The sequence below is a fragment of the Psammomys obesus genome, unplaced genomic scaffold (genome assembly GCF_907164565.1).
Source record: "Psammomys obesus unplaced genomic scaffold, mPsaObe1.curated_primary_1811, whole genome shotgun sequence".
In the NCBI taxonomy this organism is placed as follows: domain Eukaryota; kingdom Metazoa; phylum Chordata; class Mammalia; order Rodentia; family Muridae; genus Psammomys; species Psammomys obesus.
This window is the reverse complement of record NW_026596064.1, coordinates 16,474,328-16,495,262: the sequence shown is the minus strand read 5'-3', so window position 1 is coordinate 16,495,262 and position 20,935 is coordinate 16,474,328. Positions and strand designations below refer to the sequence as shown.

The 20,935-nt window shown below is 37.1% G+C and overlaps 1 protein-coding gene across 1 annotated transcript in view; it reads right to left on the bottom strand.

Moving 5' to 3' along the window:
- The window catches only part of Gsk3b (glycogen synthase kinase 3 beta), a 115,045-nt gene extending 94,480 nt beyond the window's left edge, over positions 1 to 20,565 (bottom strand). Inside the window, exons 1-3 of the mRNA XM_055625238.1 lie at positions 20,552 to 20,565; positions 15,562 to 15,605; positions 5,466 to 5,659 (exon numbers count right to left, since the gene is read on the bottom strand). Of these exons, the coding sequence (XP_055481213.1) occupies positions 5,466 to 5,659; positions 15,562 to 15,605; positions 20,552 to 20,565 (252 nt within the window). The remainder of the gene's footprint in view (positions 1 to 5,465; positions 5,660 to 15,561; positions 15,606 to 20,551) is intronic.
- Between the last annotated feature and the right edge of the window lie 370 nt (positions 20,566 to 20,935).

Here is a 20,935-nt window from a genome sequence, read left to right as displayed (position 1 = left end):
TGAAGGTCTGGTAAAAGTCTATAATGAACCTATCTGGCTCTGTTCCTTTTCTTTTTGAAGAGATTTTTAATTACTGCTACTATCTCACTGGTTGTTTGTGGCTGTTTAAATTATACTTCACTTTGGTTTAACTTTGAAGGTCATCTACAAATCTGTCCATTTCATTCATATTATATATATATATTTTTTTTTTTTTTCCTTCAGTTTGGCAGGATATAGATTTTATTACATGTGTCCTTATAATTCTCCAAATTTCCTCAGCATCTCTCATAATGTTTTCATCTCATTTCAGCCTTGGTTTTGATTATGTCTTTCCATATACTGTTTTGGGATATTATTTGTTCTTATTCTGCCAGGGCTTTCAGATGAATTATTAAGTTATTAATTTGAGATCTCTCAGTTTTTGATGTAAGCACTGAAAGCTATAAAGTTTCCTCTTAGGACTGCCTTCATCATGTTGCATAGATTTTATAGTATGTTGTATTTTAGTGTTCATTCAATTCTTAGAATTTTAAAATTTCTTCTAGATTTCTTCTTTGACTCAAGTATCGTTCAATAGTTTTAGAAGATTTATTTTTAGATCTAATAAGTATATTTAATGAAGTTGAGTTTTTATGTGGTTGGTGCATATTTAGAATTATAATACCTTCTTGATGGATTTTCCTTCTCTCTCTTGATTACTTTGAAGTCAACTGTCAAGTATTAGAATACCAACACCTACTTATTTTTTAGTTCCATTTGCTTAGAATAACTTTTTCTATCTTTTTACCCTAAAGTCACGTCAGTTGTTGATAACAATGTATTTATTGGAGGCATCAAAAGTATCATGCTTCAAATCTATTTTGCTAGTCTGTGCCATTTTACTGGGAAAATAGAGTCCATTAATATTGAGCTATTATTGAAAAATGTGTTATTAATTCCTACCATTTTGTTGATTCTGTATTATTGCCTTGACCTCTTTGGATTAGCTGTCCTGGTACCATTTATTTATTCCATGTGCTGTCAAGTGTGTTTACCTTTCTCTTCAGATTAAATTATTCCCTCTAGCATCATCTGTAGAGTTGGCTTAGTGGTCATAAATTCCTTTAATCATGGGGAAAAAAAAATTGTCCTTCAAATTTAGTGGATAGTTTTGTTGGGTATAATAGTTTGGGTTCCTAGCTGTGTCCTTCTGAGTCTGGAATGCATCTCTCCCAGATATTCTGGCTTTGAGTTTTCTGTTAAGAGGACCAGGTGTTATTCTGATGGTACTGCTTTCTCTCTTCTCTCTCTCTCCTTTCCCTCTTTCCAAGACAGGGTTTCTCCATGTAGCTTTGGCTGCTTGAACTTGCTCTATAGACCAGGCTGGCCTCAAACTCTCAGAGATCTGCCTGCCTTTGCCTCCCCAAGTACTGGGATTAACAGGAGTGTGCCACTGTGCCCAGCTTGGTACTACTTTTTCATATTACTTGATATTGTTGTCTTGAAGCTTTCAATACCCTTTATTCTGTGTTTTTAATATTTTACCTATGACTTGATTAGTCTCTTCTCTAATCCTGTCTAGTGTTCTGTAGGTTTCTTGTCCCTAGAATGTACATTTCTTTCTCCAGGGTTTGATTTTATTACTTCTGATTTTATTGAAAATATCCTCTATGCCTTCACTGCAGTATTTTTCTAAATCTGAAGTACTTTGTTAGTTATATTTTTTTTCTTTTTTCTTCCAAATACCTTTCCTCTTTCAGTACAGCCATGTACAATGTGCAGGAGATGGGACCTTTATTGAAGGCTCCAGGTTCTAACCCTAGTGTTTTAAGCTCTGCTACTATCTGCCTAAACAGACATCAGCCAAAGGTCACAGCATGTCCTTTACTAGCCTCTCCTTTGTTGCCTTTTGGGTGTGTATTTCCAAATCTAGTTGTTTTACCTTGAATAAACTCTAATAAACCCAAGATTGGGACATAGGATTTGGAAAATCAAACATGCAATTGGGAGGTATGTAGAAGGTATGTGGCTCTACGGGATTCTCAGGTGCTTGGGCTGGGATCTTTGGGGTGGACTGTGCCACCTGTATGAGGTGTGTGGGTCTACAAGGTTCATCCTTCAGTTCTTCAGTTTTTCCTACAGGTTATCTTTTAGCTTCAGTTAATAAGCAGAAGTTTCTATGATTCAATAAACACTTCCATATAGGACATAATGACTATTTATCAATTTCAACAGCAAATAGATTTTCTGTATGACTTAAAGTGCCTGAAAATGAGATCACCGTATTTAAAAAGTACAAGTAACTAAATAAATAAATAGACAAATAAGTAAATCATACAACAAAAAGGTAAAACAGTTTTAAAAGGGGGGAAAAAAACCCATGTGAGCAGCAGGGTGTAGTGATTCAAATCCCTAAGAATATTAGATATTCTCTCTTCATCCTTCAAAATATTATACATAGGCGTACATATTCACAATAAAACAGTAGTGATTAACATTCACTATATTCCCTTCATCCCAACTACAAGAGAAATCAAACAGGATATTTGAAAGCTATGACTTAGTACAAAAGATAACTAAAATTAATAGTTAATGAAACTAAGATCACTAATTTAAAATGCAGCTTACTGATTCTCATATTGTAAAAGCCAGTTCAAACACTAAGTCATCGTTAAGGACTAACTGACTTACTGTCTGTCTTAATATTAATGGACTCCTACATCAATCAAGTAACTAGCTGAAGTTTACCCTCATACCACAGATACTCCCTACCAAATGAACACTAATTTTAAATAGATAATGTGTCGTGGTACAATGAGAAGAATGGGGAAAGAGGGACATTCAGAATTTAGGTTAAATATTATTAAAATAGAGCTTGTTATACCAGAAATTACTTTAAAAGCTATACTGATTACTACCATAGGGATAATTATGCTTAGGGTTTTTTTTTTTTTTTTCTTCTCTATGATATTAAAACAAAGTTTTTCTCAACACCACTACTAGCAAAGGTCAATTTGTTTGTTTGTTTTGTTATTTATCTAGTTTTTCTTCTGGTCATATCTAATTACTTAATACAATCCTAAGCAGCAGTTATATAAATCCCTCACATTAAATAACAAATTCTTAAATTGTAAAAGAAATTATTATTTTATGATATACAAAAATAACAGAGTAAATTTTATTTTTGGCCTCAACTGTTTGTGTAGTTAAGAAGGAGAACACAGAGTAAATTCCATAAAGAAAAGGTTGAGTTATTGTAAAACACTTGAGCTGAGTAATACAGCCTACCACTTTTATGTAGGCGATGAAAAAAAAAGTATAGAATAACAAAACAAAACAAAAAAATACCAGGCATAAATTTACCAAAGAATAGCCCCTGTAAGAAAAAAATATCATTATGTCTTATTCTTATGCTATCCAATATTTGAAATGCCAGTTCTTCCAAATTTGTAAGCTTTATGAAATCTCAATTAAAAATTCCAACAGAATTGTGAGGGCTTAGCCATAGCCCTTACAACGTACTAAGTTCATCAAGAAGTACCAAGAACTCAAGTAAGTATCCCTACGTCCCCTGATGTCTATCTCCAACCAACCCTAGCCCTAGAAAATCATTTCTTTTTTTATATATAAACAAAAAGGTTGGAATGTTAGCGCTCAGATGCTACCCTGTACAGGACCAGCCAGGCTTTACATTCAGGACCTTACATGAGCTGCTAAATCTCTAGCAGAGAGCAGCTCCCAGGCAGGGTGGTGGACTACTATTAGCTTTCTAACTTACCGCCTACTTAGCACTTACAGCGAGGTATCATTTCTCACCTACTAGATTAGCAAAAAGCAAAAGCAAATCAAATTTGCAGGCAAAGTTATGGGAAAATAAGTACTTATTCCTTAAGAAAATGTATACTAAAACAACCCTCGTGATGTATAGTGCAAACCACATACATTTTTAATAAGCAGCCCACTAATATTGACCCTGACATAATACCTCGTTTAATACAAAAGGAGATCTGCACAATGCTATGGATACCACTTCTCTCTGAGAATGCCAAGCAGTGAAAACATACCTTACACAACCATAAACTGTAAAATCACTTAGTCAACTAAGCAGTAGTACAAAGTCATGCAGAAAGATTTCTTCTAATATACTATCTTTATTTAGACCTCCCAGCCACAAATTAAAGTCCATTAAACTTAAAAATGAGACAAGGAGGAACCAGATCTGCTATCAGCATTTAAACATTGGTATCGGAGTCTTGGTCATCAGGACAATACAAAAATTTTCTTAGAAAGAAAAAAAAATAAACTCATTACTTACAGTTGCTTTGGTCAGTCATAAAATTAAAGTTAATCCATTATAATAATTAATAAATAGGAATATAAACTATTACCAAAGTCAGGGAAAGTGGCTCAGTGGGTAAAGAAGCTTCCCACGGAACCTGACCATCTAATTTCCATCCTAGGACCCACAACTTGTCCTCTGACTCTATCATGCACCATGCCACATGTGTGCCCCCACAATAAATAAATGTAATTAAAAATTTAAAGATCACCCCAGATTATTTCTTTAAATACTAATGATAAATAAAAATTACTAGTTTAAAGAAAATCTTATAAGGGTAATATAAATGTATTAAACATCTCCAGACAAGTTTAGAAAGTTCATTAAAGGTCTACATTTTTAAAATATTATAAAATTTCATCCTTAAAAATACAAGGGCGCACTGGGTGGTGGTTTTAATCCCAGCACTAGGGAGGCAGAGGCAGGCGGATCTCTGTGTATTCGAGCCCAGCCTGGTCTACAGAGCAAGTTCCAGGACACCTAAGGCTACACCGAGAAACCCTGTCTCAAAAAACTCAAAAATCAATGGAGCTAAGAAGATAGCTCAGCAAGTAAAGGTGCCTACTGCCAGGCCTGACAATCTCCAGTTGTCACATTAGAAAGAACAGAGTCCTACCATTTGCCCTATACTTCTACTTTCACCCAACAGATTATGTGTCTCCTCAACCCTACAGACACAACTAAAATAAATAAGTGTAATAAAATTTAAGTCAATGCAGCAGGAGAGAAGCATCACAAGGTAAATACTCATGTACACTTTTCTCCAAACAAACCGGTAATTTTTATATAATTTTACCCTAATTCTGTTGAAGATAAGAGAGATTTAACAAGACAGTAAAACAAGAAAGAAACAGTCACAAAACATACTGCTGGTTCTCACCATTTAGGAAGTACAGTGTAAGTAACAAAAAAAAAAAAAAAAAAAATACCAACAACAACAAAAAAGCCCAAGCCAGTTGTGAGGATAAAGAGGATCCTGAATTTCAGAGCAATCCTGGCTGTACAGTGACAAAGAAAGGGGAGAGGAAGGGAGAAATAGGAAAGTGGAGGGGAGGAAAAGAGAGAACCAGAAAAAAAGGTAAGGGGGTATGTTTCAATGGCTAAAAGCAAGATAATTTTTAAAAATATATATAACAACAAAGATGCATGAAACACCATGTTTTACCTTAAATCGTTTGTCCTGTAGAACTTTCTTGATGGCAACCAATTCTCCTGAATCACAAAGTTTAGCTTGATATACCACACCAAATGATCCATTCCCAATAACTTTAGTGTCTGTATAACTGACTTCCTGTGGTCTGTCAGGACCCTGTCCAGGAGTTGCCACCACTGTGGTCACCTTGCTGCCATCTTTATCTCCTACAGAAAGAGAGGGATTTAAAACAAAAATGAGAACTGTATGGAAGTTGACCAAAACAACAAAACAAAAAACCTGCCAACACGTACAGAGTAAAGATAGCCTTCACTTAAATGTTTATCAGTTTAGCATAAGATAGTTTTCAATTACAATCAATTTAACTCACCATTTATTTACTCATTCTAGTTAAGTCTATTCTGTTTCATTTAAATATGTCACATCATTTGCTGAAAACAAACAGCTATAACGTAAATATATTGTTCTCACATTACAAATAATGGTGCTGGGAAGAAGGGGTTTGAAGGAAGGTTAACAGAGGACAATAGGAAGGGAAAATATGATCAAAGACGTGGGTGAGGGAAACTGTGGAAGTAGCTCAATGCTAGTCTGGGTACCTAGTGAGAGGATGGATGGATGGACAGACAAATAGATAAGATATTAGTGTCTAAATGGATGGATGGATGGATGGATGTGATAAGGTTCAAGTTGCCCCAAGTCAAAATACAAATGGTGGGCTCACTAGGGGTCTGACTTCTAACTTTTTTTTAAGGTCATTTACTTGAAAACAAAACAAATGTAACTAAAATTGCAAAAGTACACCATCTCCATCTTGAACATTCTGCCTTTTGGAAAGTAAGGCTTTGAGTTTCTGCTTTTCTTTATCTTATTCCCTCTTAACAACAAATTAGTACACTACCTTTGAGAAAATAGTCACATAAGGAAAAGAACTTTAATTTGGACATAACATGTAAAACAAACCACAATGCCACCCATTTTGTGCGTGGCTTACCAACACACCCTCATTTACAGACCTTTCCTTACCTTTTTCCTTTGCTTCATCTCCAGTAGCAATCCATAATGGGTCCTTCCAGCTCAAGATCAAATTCCCATTTGACCAGGCAATCCAAAGTCATCTCTGAATTCCAAACTATCCTAGGCTACCTATGGGCTCTAAACTGTTCTCTTAATGATTTCACAATACACATAGATTCTAGAAACTAGAATCATCTTAAAGTGACTATTGCGCTCCCTCTGCTCTGCTCTTTCCTAAAAAATCTAACACCAATCCAATACAAAGTATAAGAATATATGTAAATAATCTAAGTCATCCGCCCCCCCCCCCCCCACAGGGTTTCTCTGTGTAGCCTTGGCTATCCTGGACTCACTCTGTAGACCAGGCTGGCCTCAAACTCCAAGAGATAGGCCAGTCTCTGCCTCCCAAGTGCTGGGACTAAAGGTATGCACCACCACGCCCAGTTATAATCTAAGTTCTTTGGTTTCACTGAACTATATTTTCTTTTCTTTTCCTTCCATTATGTGACTCTTATTTTTAAGATGCTAAGTGACCTCATACTAACTTAATGAAGAAGAAATAACTCTTGCAGACATTTCCCCATCAAATACCAGCTGCTTGGTAAACAATTACCCAAAATGTTGGTGGTACACAATGACTGATAGGCATATCCATTTAACACAGATAAAAGCCAGTATGCAATGTCTGTGAGATCAATCTTTCCTTAAGATATCCTTCTTATCAGATACAAAATGACTGAACATGTTATGAGTGATTTCTAAATAAGCAACCAAGTGATTTACAGGGAGTCTGTATTAGGTCTTTCGTTTAGAGGCAAAACACTCAAAAATATATTATTGAATTAATATGAATTTCAAATTGGCACAGTATCATCTGTTGATAGATACATCAACACTACAATTTTAATTTAAACACTAGTATGTGTGTTATGAATGCATACAAACAGCAGCATAAGCCAACGTCTATATTGCAGTCCTCAACTCTTAAATGTTCTCTTAAATTATAACTTCTAGTAAAATAAACCAGACATTTTCTAAAGCCTACTTTAATTCTAAGTTACCATGTGCCATCTTAAAAAAAAAAAAAAAAAAAATCTATGCTCATCTTAATTACAATTTTTCAATTGGCTGTAAAAAAAAATCTATCTTCTGCACTTCTTTTCTTGTCTTTTTCCTTTGTTTTTGTGTTTATTTTGTTTTATTCTTGGACTTCGGTTTTTTTAATACAGGGTCTCTCTATATAGCTCTAGCTATCCTGGAACTCATTATATATAAAAAGCCAGCTTGAAATTCAGAGAAAGCTACCTGCCTCTACCTCCTGTGTGCTGGGATTTTTTAAGACTGATTCATAGTCTTTTGAAATTAAACTCTAAATAAAGAGATTCAGAGCAGTGAGAAGCAGAAAAATTAAAATACAAAGTATTGAATATATTTATTATATAATTATTTCAAAAATAAAAATCTGAAATGATTTCCTGAAGTGTTTTCTCCATAGCATCCAAGTAAAGCCATGCTGTCAAGAACTCTGAATTAGAAAATCCATTAAACAAGTCTGCTTTCCAAATGTAATAGGTCTAACTCACAGAAAAAGCATTCCTACTTTAAAGTAGGTAACTTGGGTTTTGGGATATTTTTGTTTGTTTGCTTGTTTGTTTTATCAAGACAGGGTTTCTCTGTGTAGCCTTGGCTGTCCTGGACTCCCTTTGTAGACAAGGCTGGCCTCGAACCTCAGAGATCCACCTGCCTCTGCCTCTCCAACTACTGGGGTTCTAGGCATGCGCCACCACATCGCTCTTAAGATTTACTCTCTTTTCTCTCAAGCAGTTAAGAGAAAGTTCAGAGAACTCTTGTGAGGCACAGTCTCTGCTATCATGACATGTCTGGAATAATCTAGCAACAATGGTTCTCAGGCTACCCATAACAACTCAAGAGTCCTAGAATTTTTATTTCAAAAATCATCAAGCAGTCAGAAAGACTGCTTCATTTAGAGTTTAACTTCAAAAGTGTGGATCTTTTGAAGTTGTGATTCTGTCTTCAGAAGTGAGACAACTGTGGTGGCACAAACACTCAATCCCAGCACTCAGGAAGCAGAGAGAGGTGGATCTCTCTTGAGTTCCAGGCCATCTTTGTATGTAACAATGAGTCTGAGGATAGCTAGAGCTCTGTGGAGAGAACCTGTCTCAAAAAAAAAAAAAAAAAAAAATCAAGAACAACAACAAAAGAAATGAAATGAAAAATACAAGTACAATTTTTTTTTTTTTTTTTTTTTTTTTTTTTTTTTTTTGTGAAGCAAAAAATTTACAGATGACTGAAGAGGTGAAATTAAGATGAACACAGCCAGATGTCTGAAGATGAACTAACAGAGCTAAGATGACAACAGAGTAATACCAGGGACACTAACACATATCACTGCCCTGATTATTAAGGACTTGTGTCTAGGAAGCCTGTCGCCAGTGGTATTAAAATCAGCTGATTTGGCGTAACAACTATATAAAATGACAGTGTTTTTCCCAAATAACTTCCCACCTCATTGTTTCAAGGATTTTAATACTTAAAGATAAAACCATATTATGTCTCCTATGCAAATAAAAGGTAAGTTAGAAAGACCACATAAACTTCAACATACTTCCTCAAGTTACTTCTTCTACCCTGTGTAACCTAACTGCTGCTGAAGGCTGACTTCACACGCCTTCCCACTCCATAAAAGGAGAAAGCCTGGTACCAGCCTGGGGAAGCCTTGGTTCCAGAGAGGCAGAGCCCTGCAGTAAGGGACCCTCTTACCCTCACTAGAAGGCATTTACAAAGACAGTTTGGCATCGAAACCTCCCAAAGCACATGAAAAATAAAATCTCAAACACTAGACTTGGTGACATCCAGGTAATTCAACATTCACCACTTAAAAGTTAGATTGACCTGTACCACAACAGAATGCCACTGACATATAAAAAGCCAAAATCCTCATGAAAAACTAAAACTCATAATAAATCTGTCACACAAGAAGGAAAAAAAAAAAAAAAAGAAAGAAACCACTTTGGCTAATGCTAAGTTTCTTACAACACAGCCTAACAACTCTCAAACTAGTCACATGACACAAACTGCTAAAATAAAATTGGTCCTTAAAACTGTCATCATTAAAAGGATAGAAGAGCAGAACAGGGGCAATTAATTAGCACAGTCCAAGCCCTCTCTCTGAGCAGAAGACTCCTGGTTCCTCCATAACGAATCACAATCTGGTCACATGGCACAAATTGCCTGCTATAATTACAACAGAAGGGTGTGTCTCCATGCTTTTTACCACAGTAAAGAAATCCTAACTCTACCAATCATAACAGATTTGTGAAAATAATGGCAGGATCCTATGCGATATAACCACCACCTTCAGCCATAGAGATGGCTCAGTGGACACAGTGCCTGCTGAGAAAGCCTGAACCAAATCTCCAGTCCAGGAAAGGAACCCATGCTGGAAAGCTGTCCTCCGGCCTCCATATGTGCACAATGGAACACAATGTGCTCACACCCATCACACATCACACACACAATAATATATAATGAACTTTTGAAAAAATTTTTTAAAAAGCAAGGACTACTTTTATTGGAGGTTGTGAAATACAGAACATATATATGGAATGAACATCCAAAAAAAAATCAAAAAGTCATCTCAAGAATAAAAAATTAAAATTTAAGAGACTTACTGGAAGATGGTACATGCTTAATTCCAGCACTTGGGAGACAGAGGCAGGCAGAACTCTGAGTTCGAGGCCAGCCTGGTCTACAGAGCAATTTCCAGGGCAACTAATGCTACATAAAGAAACCGTGCCTTCAAAGAGCACAATATATATATATATATATATATATATATATATATATATATATATATGTGTGTGTATGTATATATATGTGTATATATGTATATATGTGTATACATATATATGTAAATAGATAAATAAATATTAAATAAACATATAAATAAGAGATTCTAGCACTGTCATCTTAATTTTATGTGGAAAGATCTTAACAAAGCCATTAAGTTAATGTAGCTTTTTTTCCCCTTTTTTAATGGTTTTTAAATTTTTTATTTCATGTACACTGGTGTTTTGCCCGCATCCCCTGCTGGATCCCCTGGAACTGAAGTTACAGACAGTTGTGGGCTGCCATGTGGGTGCTGGGAACTGAACCTGGGTCCTCTGGAAGAGCAGCTAGCACTCTTAACCGCTGAGCCACCTCTCCAGCCCCACCTTTCTTTGAAAAAGCAACAAGTAAAGCAGAGTTAACCAAGAGGCTTTTAGAGAACATAGACTATTTTTTTTTCCTAAGACAGTTTCTCTATGTAGCCCTGGCTATACTAGATCAAGCTGGCCTTGAATTCACAGAGTGATCAGACTACCTCTTCCTCCCCAGTGTTGGGATTAAAGGCTTGAGCTACAATGCCTGGCTATCACACAACCATCCACATGATGCTCTCAGTGACCCAAACAGGGAGGTGGACTTGGCAACTACATTTGTAAAAATCTCCCTTTCCCTCAAGAACACGGTCTCTGGGTAAATGACACAAACTGAAAGGACCGCAACATGTCATCTGAGGCTGCACAGAGGCTGCCATGAATCCCACCTAAGAACATTATTCCGTGGGAAAATGACACTATTTTTTTCTTAATCACAAAGAAAGATGTATCTCTGTGCTTTTACCACAGTAAAGAAATCCTAACTCTATCAATCATAATAGATCCCTCATGAAAATAATGGGAAGACCCCATGCGATATAACCACCACCTTCCACAAGGAAACAGCAGTGATATTCAAGACATGGTTGTCAGAAAAGGAAACACTAGCTGTTGTCAATTTTTCAGGTTAAAAAAACAAATCAACTCTATCTCAAACAACTATTAAAGCAAGATGCTTTCCCAAAATAAACAAACTTGCACAGAAACATGAACAACATAGAGTAACAAAGGAAAATCAAGAACTGCGGCCTACTGATTCCAATAAGACAAATTCTAAAATCTCACAGTGAAAATATTCCACTCTTTTCTGAGGACTTTCTACACCACAGTGCAATTGTTCACAGACCCAGGAACAAAAGAAGCGGAGGAGGAAAAGGAAGAAAAACCAGGAGGTCAGATGAAGCGTTCAGTCCTAATGGGCAACAGCATGATAAAAATTCCAGAGCAATTTCTATATACACCATTTATAAAAAAGTCCAACCCCACATAACCCCATCTAGAGTATGAGGGAAGAGCAACCAGGCAAAAATAACTGCATTTGTGTTTCTGAGAGGACTCGCCTGTACTGCGCCATGCTCGCTCACTGCATTCAACGCTGGTTCTACACACAAGCGCAGTCTGTGAAGGACACGCTGCCACCAACTGCCAACCAAAAAACAATGCCTGAAACCGCAGAAAAATGCCTCCAACACCTTGCCTCAAACCTAAGAGCACTGAACGTTATGACTGCAGCGTTTTTACTACATTTTACTTACAGAAAATGGTTTAATTGCAGAAAACGAACTTTCCATGTTTTTTCTACTGTCATCCCTCAACATGTAACACATCAGATTATCTTCTAATTGTATTACATTAGGATGTTTTATTTTAAAATTTGCTGTGGAGAGATGGCTCGGAGTTTAGAGCAACCGTTGTTGTTGCAGAAGTCCCGGAACCCACATGGTAGATGGACAGTTACCAGCAGTAACTCGAGTTCCAAAGGATGCACACCCACGCTCTTCTGGTATCTGCAGGCACCAGGCACATACATCCTGGTGCATATATGCAGGCAAAACACTGATATGCATAAAATAAAATAAATATGAAAATGTTTTTTTAAAACAGCAATCTTAAAAACAGATGATTTTTAGAACGATACAATCCAGGGGCTGAAGAGATGGCTCAGATATTAAGAGCACCGACTGCTCTTCCAAAGGTCTGTCCTGAGTTCAATTCCCAGCAACCACATGGTGGCTACAACCACCTATAATGAGATCTGGCACCCTCTCCTGGTATGCAGGTATTCACGTAGGCAGAACACTATATATATATAATAAACAGATAAATAAATAAATAAAATCTTAAAAAAAAAAAAAAAAAGATGTTATCCAGTACCCTATAGTTCTGTGAAAAGCTTACACTCGGGCTGCAGTCCACCATAACAAAAAAGATACCGCACAGGGACGTGCAGCGGAGAAATGGGCTGCAGGCATGCTATGTTCAATCACTTTGTCCACTCTCATATTCTAGAACCCTAAGTTGAGGGAATGCAGCAGCCTGAAGAGGGTGGGCTGGCTTGCCTCAATTGATGTAATCCCACAGATTTGTCCAAAGACTCATTGCTCAGATAATACTATCATCTATCAAGTTGATAGCACTATATCAACATACTTCTACCATTCTGTAGTGTATTCAGAATACACTGTAGTGCAAAGCAGTATTCTCAGCACTGATCATTATAAAATCAAAATACTGAACCACAATGAAAAACTCTTGATGCGGGGAAGTAGCTCAGCGCTTATCTCCCATCTATAAGCCTCCAGTTCAATCCCTAGTACTGCAAACCTAAGTTCTTGAAGATATTCTACAGCATGTAGTACCAAATAGTCATCAACTTAAATATTTACATAAAAATAAACGAACAATCATCTCAGTGGTATGCAAATTTTATTTTGTCTTTAATAAATGGTAAAATTATACCTATAAAGAATTTTATGAAATATATTTGACTTACTAACAGTAAATGTCTGCTGATATATGTATATTTATTTTAGAATTTTAAAATTTCATTATTTTCTGTGTGTTCATGCAGGCTTTTGGGAGTAGTTCCTCTCCCATCACTATGGGGGCCACAAGTTGAACTCACATCATAAGGCTCATCAGTAAGCGCTCTTACCCACTCTGCAATTCTGCTGGCATGCTGTACACCTATTTTAGATAGTGATACATACACCTGACATTGCATAAAAATTGCAAACAAAAAGGGGTCACATGAAGAAAAAGTTTAAGAAGCCCCAAGACCCTGCAATCATTACTACCTAGGTCAGACAGGGAATATTTTCCCTGGTGACCTAGCAGAAGGACTGCTGTGACGGGCACAGAAAGGACAATGTCATAACTGGCATAGACACAAACCATCATTTGTACAAAAGATTTCTTGTGATTGGTGAAAGCATCCCTTTCGCCTATGTAAGAAAACTATTTGGCTTACTTTTGAGCCAATTAATATGCACTCCTGTGTGGCCTCTCCCAGTGTGGCCACAACAGGCTCAGTAAGAAGATTTTGAGTGGGCTTCTCTTGCCTACTTCTAGTAAAGCACTTGTGTTGCACTGGCAACACCAGAGCAGAGACAGTGGCATGAGACAGGACAATGGCCACAGCCTGTGGCCACACTGTCATCCTGACAGTGACATCAGAGGAGTGGCAGCAATCGACACAAGAGCACACCACGTTATAGAGGCTGCTGTTTCTGGCTGTTTTGACAACTGCAGAGGTGAATCCAACAGCTGCATTGACCAAGGAAAACCTCTACCTGTCCTGACAAACAGCAGAAGCATGGAGCTGCCCAACTGCCCAGCAGTGATGGACGGCAGAGGGAGAGCTAAGCGGCTGGCAAGCAGGGCTTCAAGTGCAGTGAAGTGGCCAGGGGCATCTACAGAGGGGAAGGCGGGGGCAGTGGTCATGACAGTGACCAAAGCAAGCTATAGCGACGGCTGTGGCTGCCGTGCAGGGCTAAGAAAACAAAAACGCCCTAAGCTACAAGGCTAAGTGTCAATAGAGGCTGAGGAATTTTTCGAGAACCTCAACAACTGTTAGGCTAACTGTCCCCAAGCAACCAGGCCTCCCCAGGAGCTACAAATACTAGATGGTGCTACCCACTATTGTTAGGCTTGCCTGCTGCCACGGCTTGTCAAACACTAAAGCCCAAGACAGTACTTGAAGAGCTTCTCCTCGCCCGCCCACTTTCCAATAAAGCAAGAGGACTCTGGCCAGCTGGTGGGTAACACCAGATTTTGAAGTTATAAAAAAGAAGGGTGCATTTCAGAGGCTTTTCCTGAGGAGTGCTAACTACTGACTAAGCAGTTTGCTGGGGTTTTGTTTGTTTTAAGTAGCACACTATAGACTTGGTGCTCAACAAATTATACTCTTTCAGTTATGACTTACTGAGCAGGAAAAAAAAATATCCTCCCCATCCACTATGCTCTTTTCCCTCTCTGTGACCTACTGCAGCACTTACAGCAATGTTCTATACTTAGTAAAATATTGGCCCCTCACTTAACTAAAGAGCTCTTAGGAAAACAGGTTATCTTGGTCATTTCCCTCCTGCTTATTATTATCACAGGATTTAGCACAATGAAAGTGCTCGGCAAATGTTTGTCTCAGGATTAACAAAGGTTGTTCAAGCAGAAGAACTGTTACAATTTGAGGACTGACTATACTTCATGCCAAACATAACAGTGCTTTTCCTTTTTTTGTATGCGTACCACTGTTCAGATCCAAATCCTGGGGTTACAGCACATAAACGCCTTCAGAACAGCAAAATCTATTCAGGACTTACCAAAAACAGGGCAGTGTTTGCCACATGTGGGTTTATCACAGGCAGATAAGTTACTGTTTCCAAATTCTCTTCCAAAACCTAACTACTTTCAGCAAAACTGAAAGTGTCAAATATTTCACAAAGACTCTCATAACAGAATCTACTGGTTACCCAAAATTTTACTTGGAAATAACTATGTGTGTTTTGAATTAATTTTAATTAACATATTTTATCTTCAAGTATTATTGTACTTTAAACCAAGCAATAACCCCAAAATAAGAATGAACTGCAATAATTTAATAATCTGATCTTAAGTATTGCTTTACTAAAAAAATCACAGAAGCAGGCATACTTTCTATTTTTTTTTTAACTTCCATGAACTAGAATAGAATCAAACCAAACCCAAAATGAATAAATATCTGACTTGACCTAACCTCACCCTTGAAATAATGACAACATAGGTTTCTAAACCAAGTACTATCTGAAAGACTGCTATCTGAAAGACTGGCATAGTGCGCCCAGGGCACGTTGACGTTAGAACTTGGACAACATTTACATTTTTAATGAGCTTACCAAACAGGCCAATTTTGAGAAGGGTAGACAGACAGCACTTTTTCCTTTAAAGAAGCTAATTTTCCAGATTATCGATATAATCGTACACCATACGTGGAAGAATCCAGTATAAGTGCTTATAGAAAAAAAAAAAAAAAAAGCAAATAATTACTTTTAAGATCTATGACTCAGAATAAGAGTTTCTTGCCCAGCCACAAGTCCAAAGGAAGGCCAGAAAACCAGTTTTACAAAACTGTTGACTCTTTAATTCTAGACCATCATGAGGATAGCATGAGAATTAACACTCTAGATGTTTCACAATGGACTAGGTCTGCTGGGACCTACCAGGCAGCCCTTTCATTCATACCTAGCCTTCTGACAACCCAAGAACACAATGTAGCAGTTCAGTCCATTCTGCCTTCCACTATAATATGCACCAAAGATAACCAAACTTCTTTCCTGGAGCGCACCACACAAGTTTGGGTTCATTTTCACACATATTTTAAAATGGAAAATTATTAAGCTACACATTGCTGTTAAGCATCACTGACAGCAGGGTTTACATTCTCTAGGACTAGTGCTCACTCAGGTGGCCCTGTGTTTTACTAATCACGATTTAACAACTAAAATCCATTACGAAAGGCAAAAATGTTCATCAGTCTTTCTTGTGATGACCCCACTTCACACCTATGCACACAGCAGAATGTAAAGTAGCTGCTCATATAAGAAAAGAAGAAAAAAATTCTGCAGCTGCCACTGTACTTTAGAAACTACTAGATTTGAAATTGACTGAAATCAACATGCTAGACTTAAAAATAGACAACTATTTAACAATCTTCCCTAGGACCAATCATGATCATCACACACCAATATCACAAGCTGGAGCATATATTGTACAAAATGCATTATCATACACATCTAATGTAAACCAGGCCATAATCCCAAAAGGGAGAGAAAACCGATCTGGAAAAAGGAAAAAAAAAAGGGGGGGGGGACTGATTTGAAGCTAAGGAGGAGGGGTTAAAGCTCAAAAACTAATAGGATTCTATAGTAAGAACAAAAACTAAAGCCTGGTCATCTACTTCACAAGTTCTGTACTGTACACTGTTCAATACATGTAAAGGTGGAAGTGAACTGAGTCATGTACACTCCAAAATAAATCTAAGAAAACATGGTCCAGTAGAAGCACACATTTTGAGTAAAGTCTTCACACGTATTAATATAAAGTGTAAGAACATCTTTTAAAATACAACAGCTTCATAAAACTACTTAATAGATTCATAAATCATCTAAAATGAATAAAAGGAGAGCCAGAATATCCCTAAGTAAAAAAATAAATAAATAAAATCAGGGAACTCATAGCAGACATTTGAGCAAGTTCATCACTATACAAAGTAATAATCAACTGTTTAACACCAGCTGTTCCCTTGCAAGAATAGAAGAAACATGAAAAGAAAACAGGGACGCAGAGAGGAATATGAAGAGCAGAGCTCACTAGATCACACAAATGGTTCTGATGTAAATGCCTTTAGTTTATACCTTGGATGCCAAATTATTCAAATAAAAATGTTAATGTAGCACACTGACCCACCTCCCATCCAAACAGACTCGAAAGACACTCAGCAGCAGTCAGTGAGCAGCACAAGGAAGGCCAGCTCAAAGCTTAACACTGCCACTCATTACAGCTGTAACTGTCCACATGTCCCTGTTCCCATAAGCTTGCAATATTTTATATCAGTTAAATCAATCTCAGACAATTTTCCAAACACATCTCAGGGTAGTCTTATCTTCCAATGCTCTTTCAAGTCTTGGTTACTTAAATTATTAATTAATTAATTAATTAATTAATTAGACAAACTAACCCAAACCCTTCTTTTCTCCCCCCTACAGATTTCATTCTAAACCTCAAGATCTAAGCTTAACCTTAACCCACAAGGATTAAGAGAAGCAGGGAATAAGATTACAGGACTGCACCTCTGTACCAGCAGCACACAAAAACAATGTTGCAAAGCTGCTGCAAGTGTGCAGAAAGGCCTGTCAATTTCCCCACAAATCCCCTAGTCAAAAGTCCCGTTGTACTTGCCATTAGTCAATTTCTTATTTGACGCAATAAATATACATATCTTTATAGTAACCACTGCTCAGCTATTAAGCCTTTTTTTTATAGGACAATCTAGGAAACTGATTTTTATTTTGTGAATTTATAAAACTTCTTACGAAAAAATATATTCTAATTTCCAAAGCAACTAATAAATTATCTCCTTTGTTTTTTGCTTCTGAAGGTTCCTACAGACAAATACACCTAAAACATTAAAACTGAAATTTTAAAATTTACAACGAAGACAGAGTACTGCTTTATAGGAACCTATGTATCTCTGAAAAGTAACCAAATAACAAGAGCATGGTCATTAACTTCATTTCTGCAAAAGACAGCATACATGAATAAAAAACCACCTTTCATAACCACTTCCCCAAATATCCTAATCTTTCTGATGGCTCCTTTGACTTACATACTAAATGCCTAATTATGCTTTTGTAGACATTACTTATTAAATAAATTGAAATTCTCATCTAAAGATCCATTGCATTATTTCAAATGTGGCTGGGTATCGCAGCACATACCTTTAATCCCAGCATTCAGCAGGCAGAGACAGGTAGATCTCTGAGTTCAAGGCCTGGTCTACAGAGTTCCAGGACAGCCTGGGCTGCACAGAGAAACTGTCTCAAACAGCCAAAAAGGTTTTCAAAAGTGAGGAGAAAAAAAAAAAAAAGACATGCATTTTCAAATAGTAATTGTTAATTTATACCTATAAATTGTTGTTAATCTATACCTTATACTTACAGGTATAAGCAGTGATATTTTATAGTTACTATAACAAGGAACATTTTTAAAAGATATCAACTAATAACCCAATTTTAATCATGTAGAATTAAATCCATATTCATCTTTATACTTGTCATTATCTTCGTCCCAGTAAATAACAGCTTAGCATCCCAACCCTTTCCCTGCCAAATAAAATAAAATTGAAAAAAAAAAAAAAGACTAGAAAAGACTAGCAATGGCACCCATGAAGAAATGTCACAGTCCATCAATCCAGGAAGGGAGTAAGGCCAACTACGTCAAAGAGTGAAGCCATTTGGTGTCTCTCCTCATAAAGCTGTGGTGGCAGAGATGCTCCTGAGTTCTTAATAACAACAAAGGCCAGTAGAATGACCAGGCCCTACACACTCACTTGTCTGAGAGGTATGGTTCATCTTGCTTGAGGGTCATGAAGGAACTAGGACACCCTTCAGAGAGCACCTCCCACACTGATTACTTGAAATGCCAGAAAATAAGAGAGATGTAAAGGGAGGGAACAATTTCACCCTTGCACGACCCAGATGCTTCTAATGTTTCTCTTTTCAGATATTTTTATCATCTCCAGTCAGAAATTTCAATTGGGCTTAAAGTTGATGAGAAGTAAAAAGCTCCTAATTAAACAAATTATTTGTAAAATCAGACAGTTTGCCAAGCTACATTTAGAAAACAATGATAATGAGTGAAATCAAAACACATATGCTATTCTAATTTTCAAAACTCATCTAGGCTGAGAAAGCAAAAATCAATCCATTTCACCACTCTGTTTCCTCCTGTAGCATCATTTTCCCCTGAGAACAGTCTTCCATGTGGCTACTAAAGTGTGGCAGGAAAGAAAACATGATAAGAGCTTCCTACACTTCATTTCTTCACCCCCAGTCCCAATGCCCTATTCATCACCTGGAAGGACCCCTGACCCTATGCCCTCTTCATCACCTATGAGGTTACCAACTTTCCAGGTTACTGAACTAAGCGAAGGAAAGAAACAAAATCCAACAAAGAATGTACCCCTGATCTTGGGATCATCTTGAAGACCTTTCTTTACCTCACTACTGCATCTCAAGGTACATAAGAGTGAATTAAAAAGCAGCCATATTCATAAAGGACAAAAACCACAAATAATAAGAAATCAGGAAGAAGTCACTGATGGGCACTATATTAAACTAAAAACATGGGGCAAAACAGCTCATTTTAAACCATATAGGAAGTTTGAGGGGTTTTGTTTGTTTGTCTGTTTAAGACATAAACATACTACAGGGGAAAAAAAGGCAAACACCAAACTAAAAACTGCAATCAAACTGGGGTATGGTGGTGCATATTTGTAGTTCGGAGCAGTTGGTAGTTCAGAGCTAGCTTTGGTTACATGGTGAGACTCTGTCTTAAAAAACAAAAAACAAAAAAAAAAAAAAAAAAACCTACAGATGGAAGAAAATACAAAAAGGGAAAAAAATGCTTCTGAGATTTAAGTACTGCAGGAAAACTTAAGAACATGATACGAAGCAAGAATCCAAGGCAAAGTGATAAAATAACAAGTAAAAAGAGATCATTTTTGTTCCTGCACTAGACTGTTGTTGCCACTGTAACAAGCTGCCACTAGCTGGATGGCTTACAAAACAAAAAATATTCTCTCTCAATGCTGGGAACCAGAAATTCAAATCACAACACCAGCAGAGCTGCAGTCGCCAGAGACCCTGAGAACCCTCCTGTCTCTCCTCATCAGTCCACTCTGCCTCCTCAGTTAAATCTCTCCTCTCTGTTCTCTTCTGTGCTCTTTACTAAGGATATCCATCCCAATGGATCATCTAGGATGACCTTATTTCAAGGTTCTTAAATTAAGAACAAAAACTTGTTTTACATAAGGTACCCTCATCAGCTGCAGGAATCTAACATGAATATTCTTCCTGACTAACATTTGAGCCCCCGTTTTAACTCAGGTTAAAGTTCTAAATCCCAACAGGTTGATGTCAGGCTGTAGGGCCACTGGTGGGTAATTAAACTTAGATGAGGTCATGAGATCTCTCTCTCTCTCTCTCTCTTTCTGCCACGTGAGAATACAGTGAGAAGCTATCTACCCTCAAAGCAAAAGGGCCAAAGAATGGAATCTGCTGGCATCTAAGAACTTTCAGCCTCGGAAACAGGAGAAATGCCACTCACTGTTCTTTAGCCATCCCGTCCATGCTGTTTTGCTTAAGCAGCTGAACTACCTTATTTTCCGATGAGCCATTTTTATACTATCACAGCTTCAATTATTCTTTAGCTCAAAATAACAATCATAGCTCTAATAAATAAGAAACAGCAAAGAGAAGAGACAGGATAAATGGAAGCAGAATGGAGGGGAGGAAAGGAAGTCATAGACGGTAAGAGTCAATTAGGAAACTGAAGTAATCCTGGAGAGAACTATGGGAAGCAGCAATGATTCAATGTTCCAGAAATGAATTCTTAGAAACGATACAAAAAAAATAATAAAATCTTCTTGAAATTAAAACAAAAAACAAAAAACAAAAAACAAAAAACAACTGTGCCTATGAGACAAAAAGA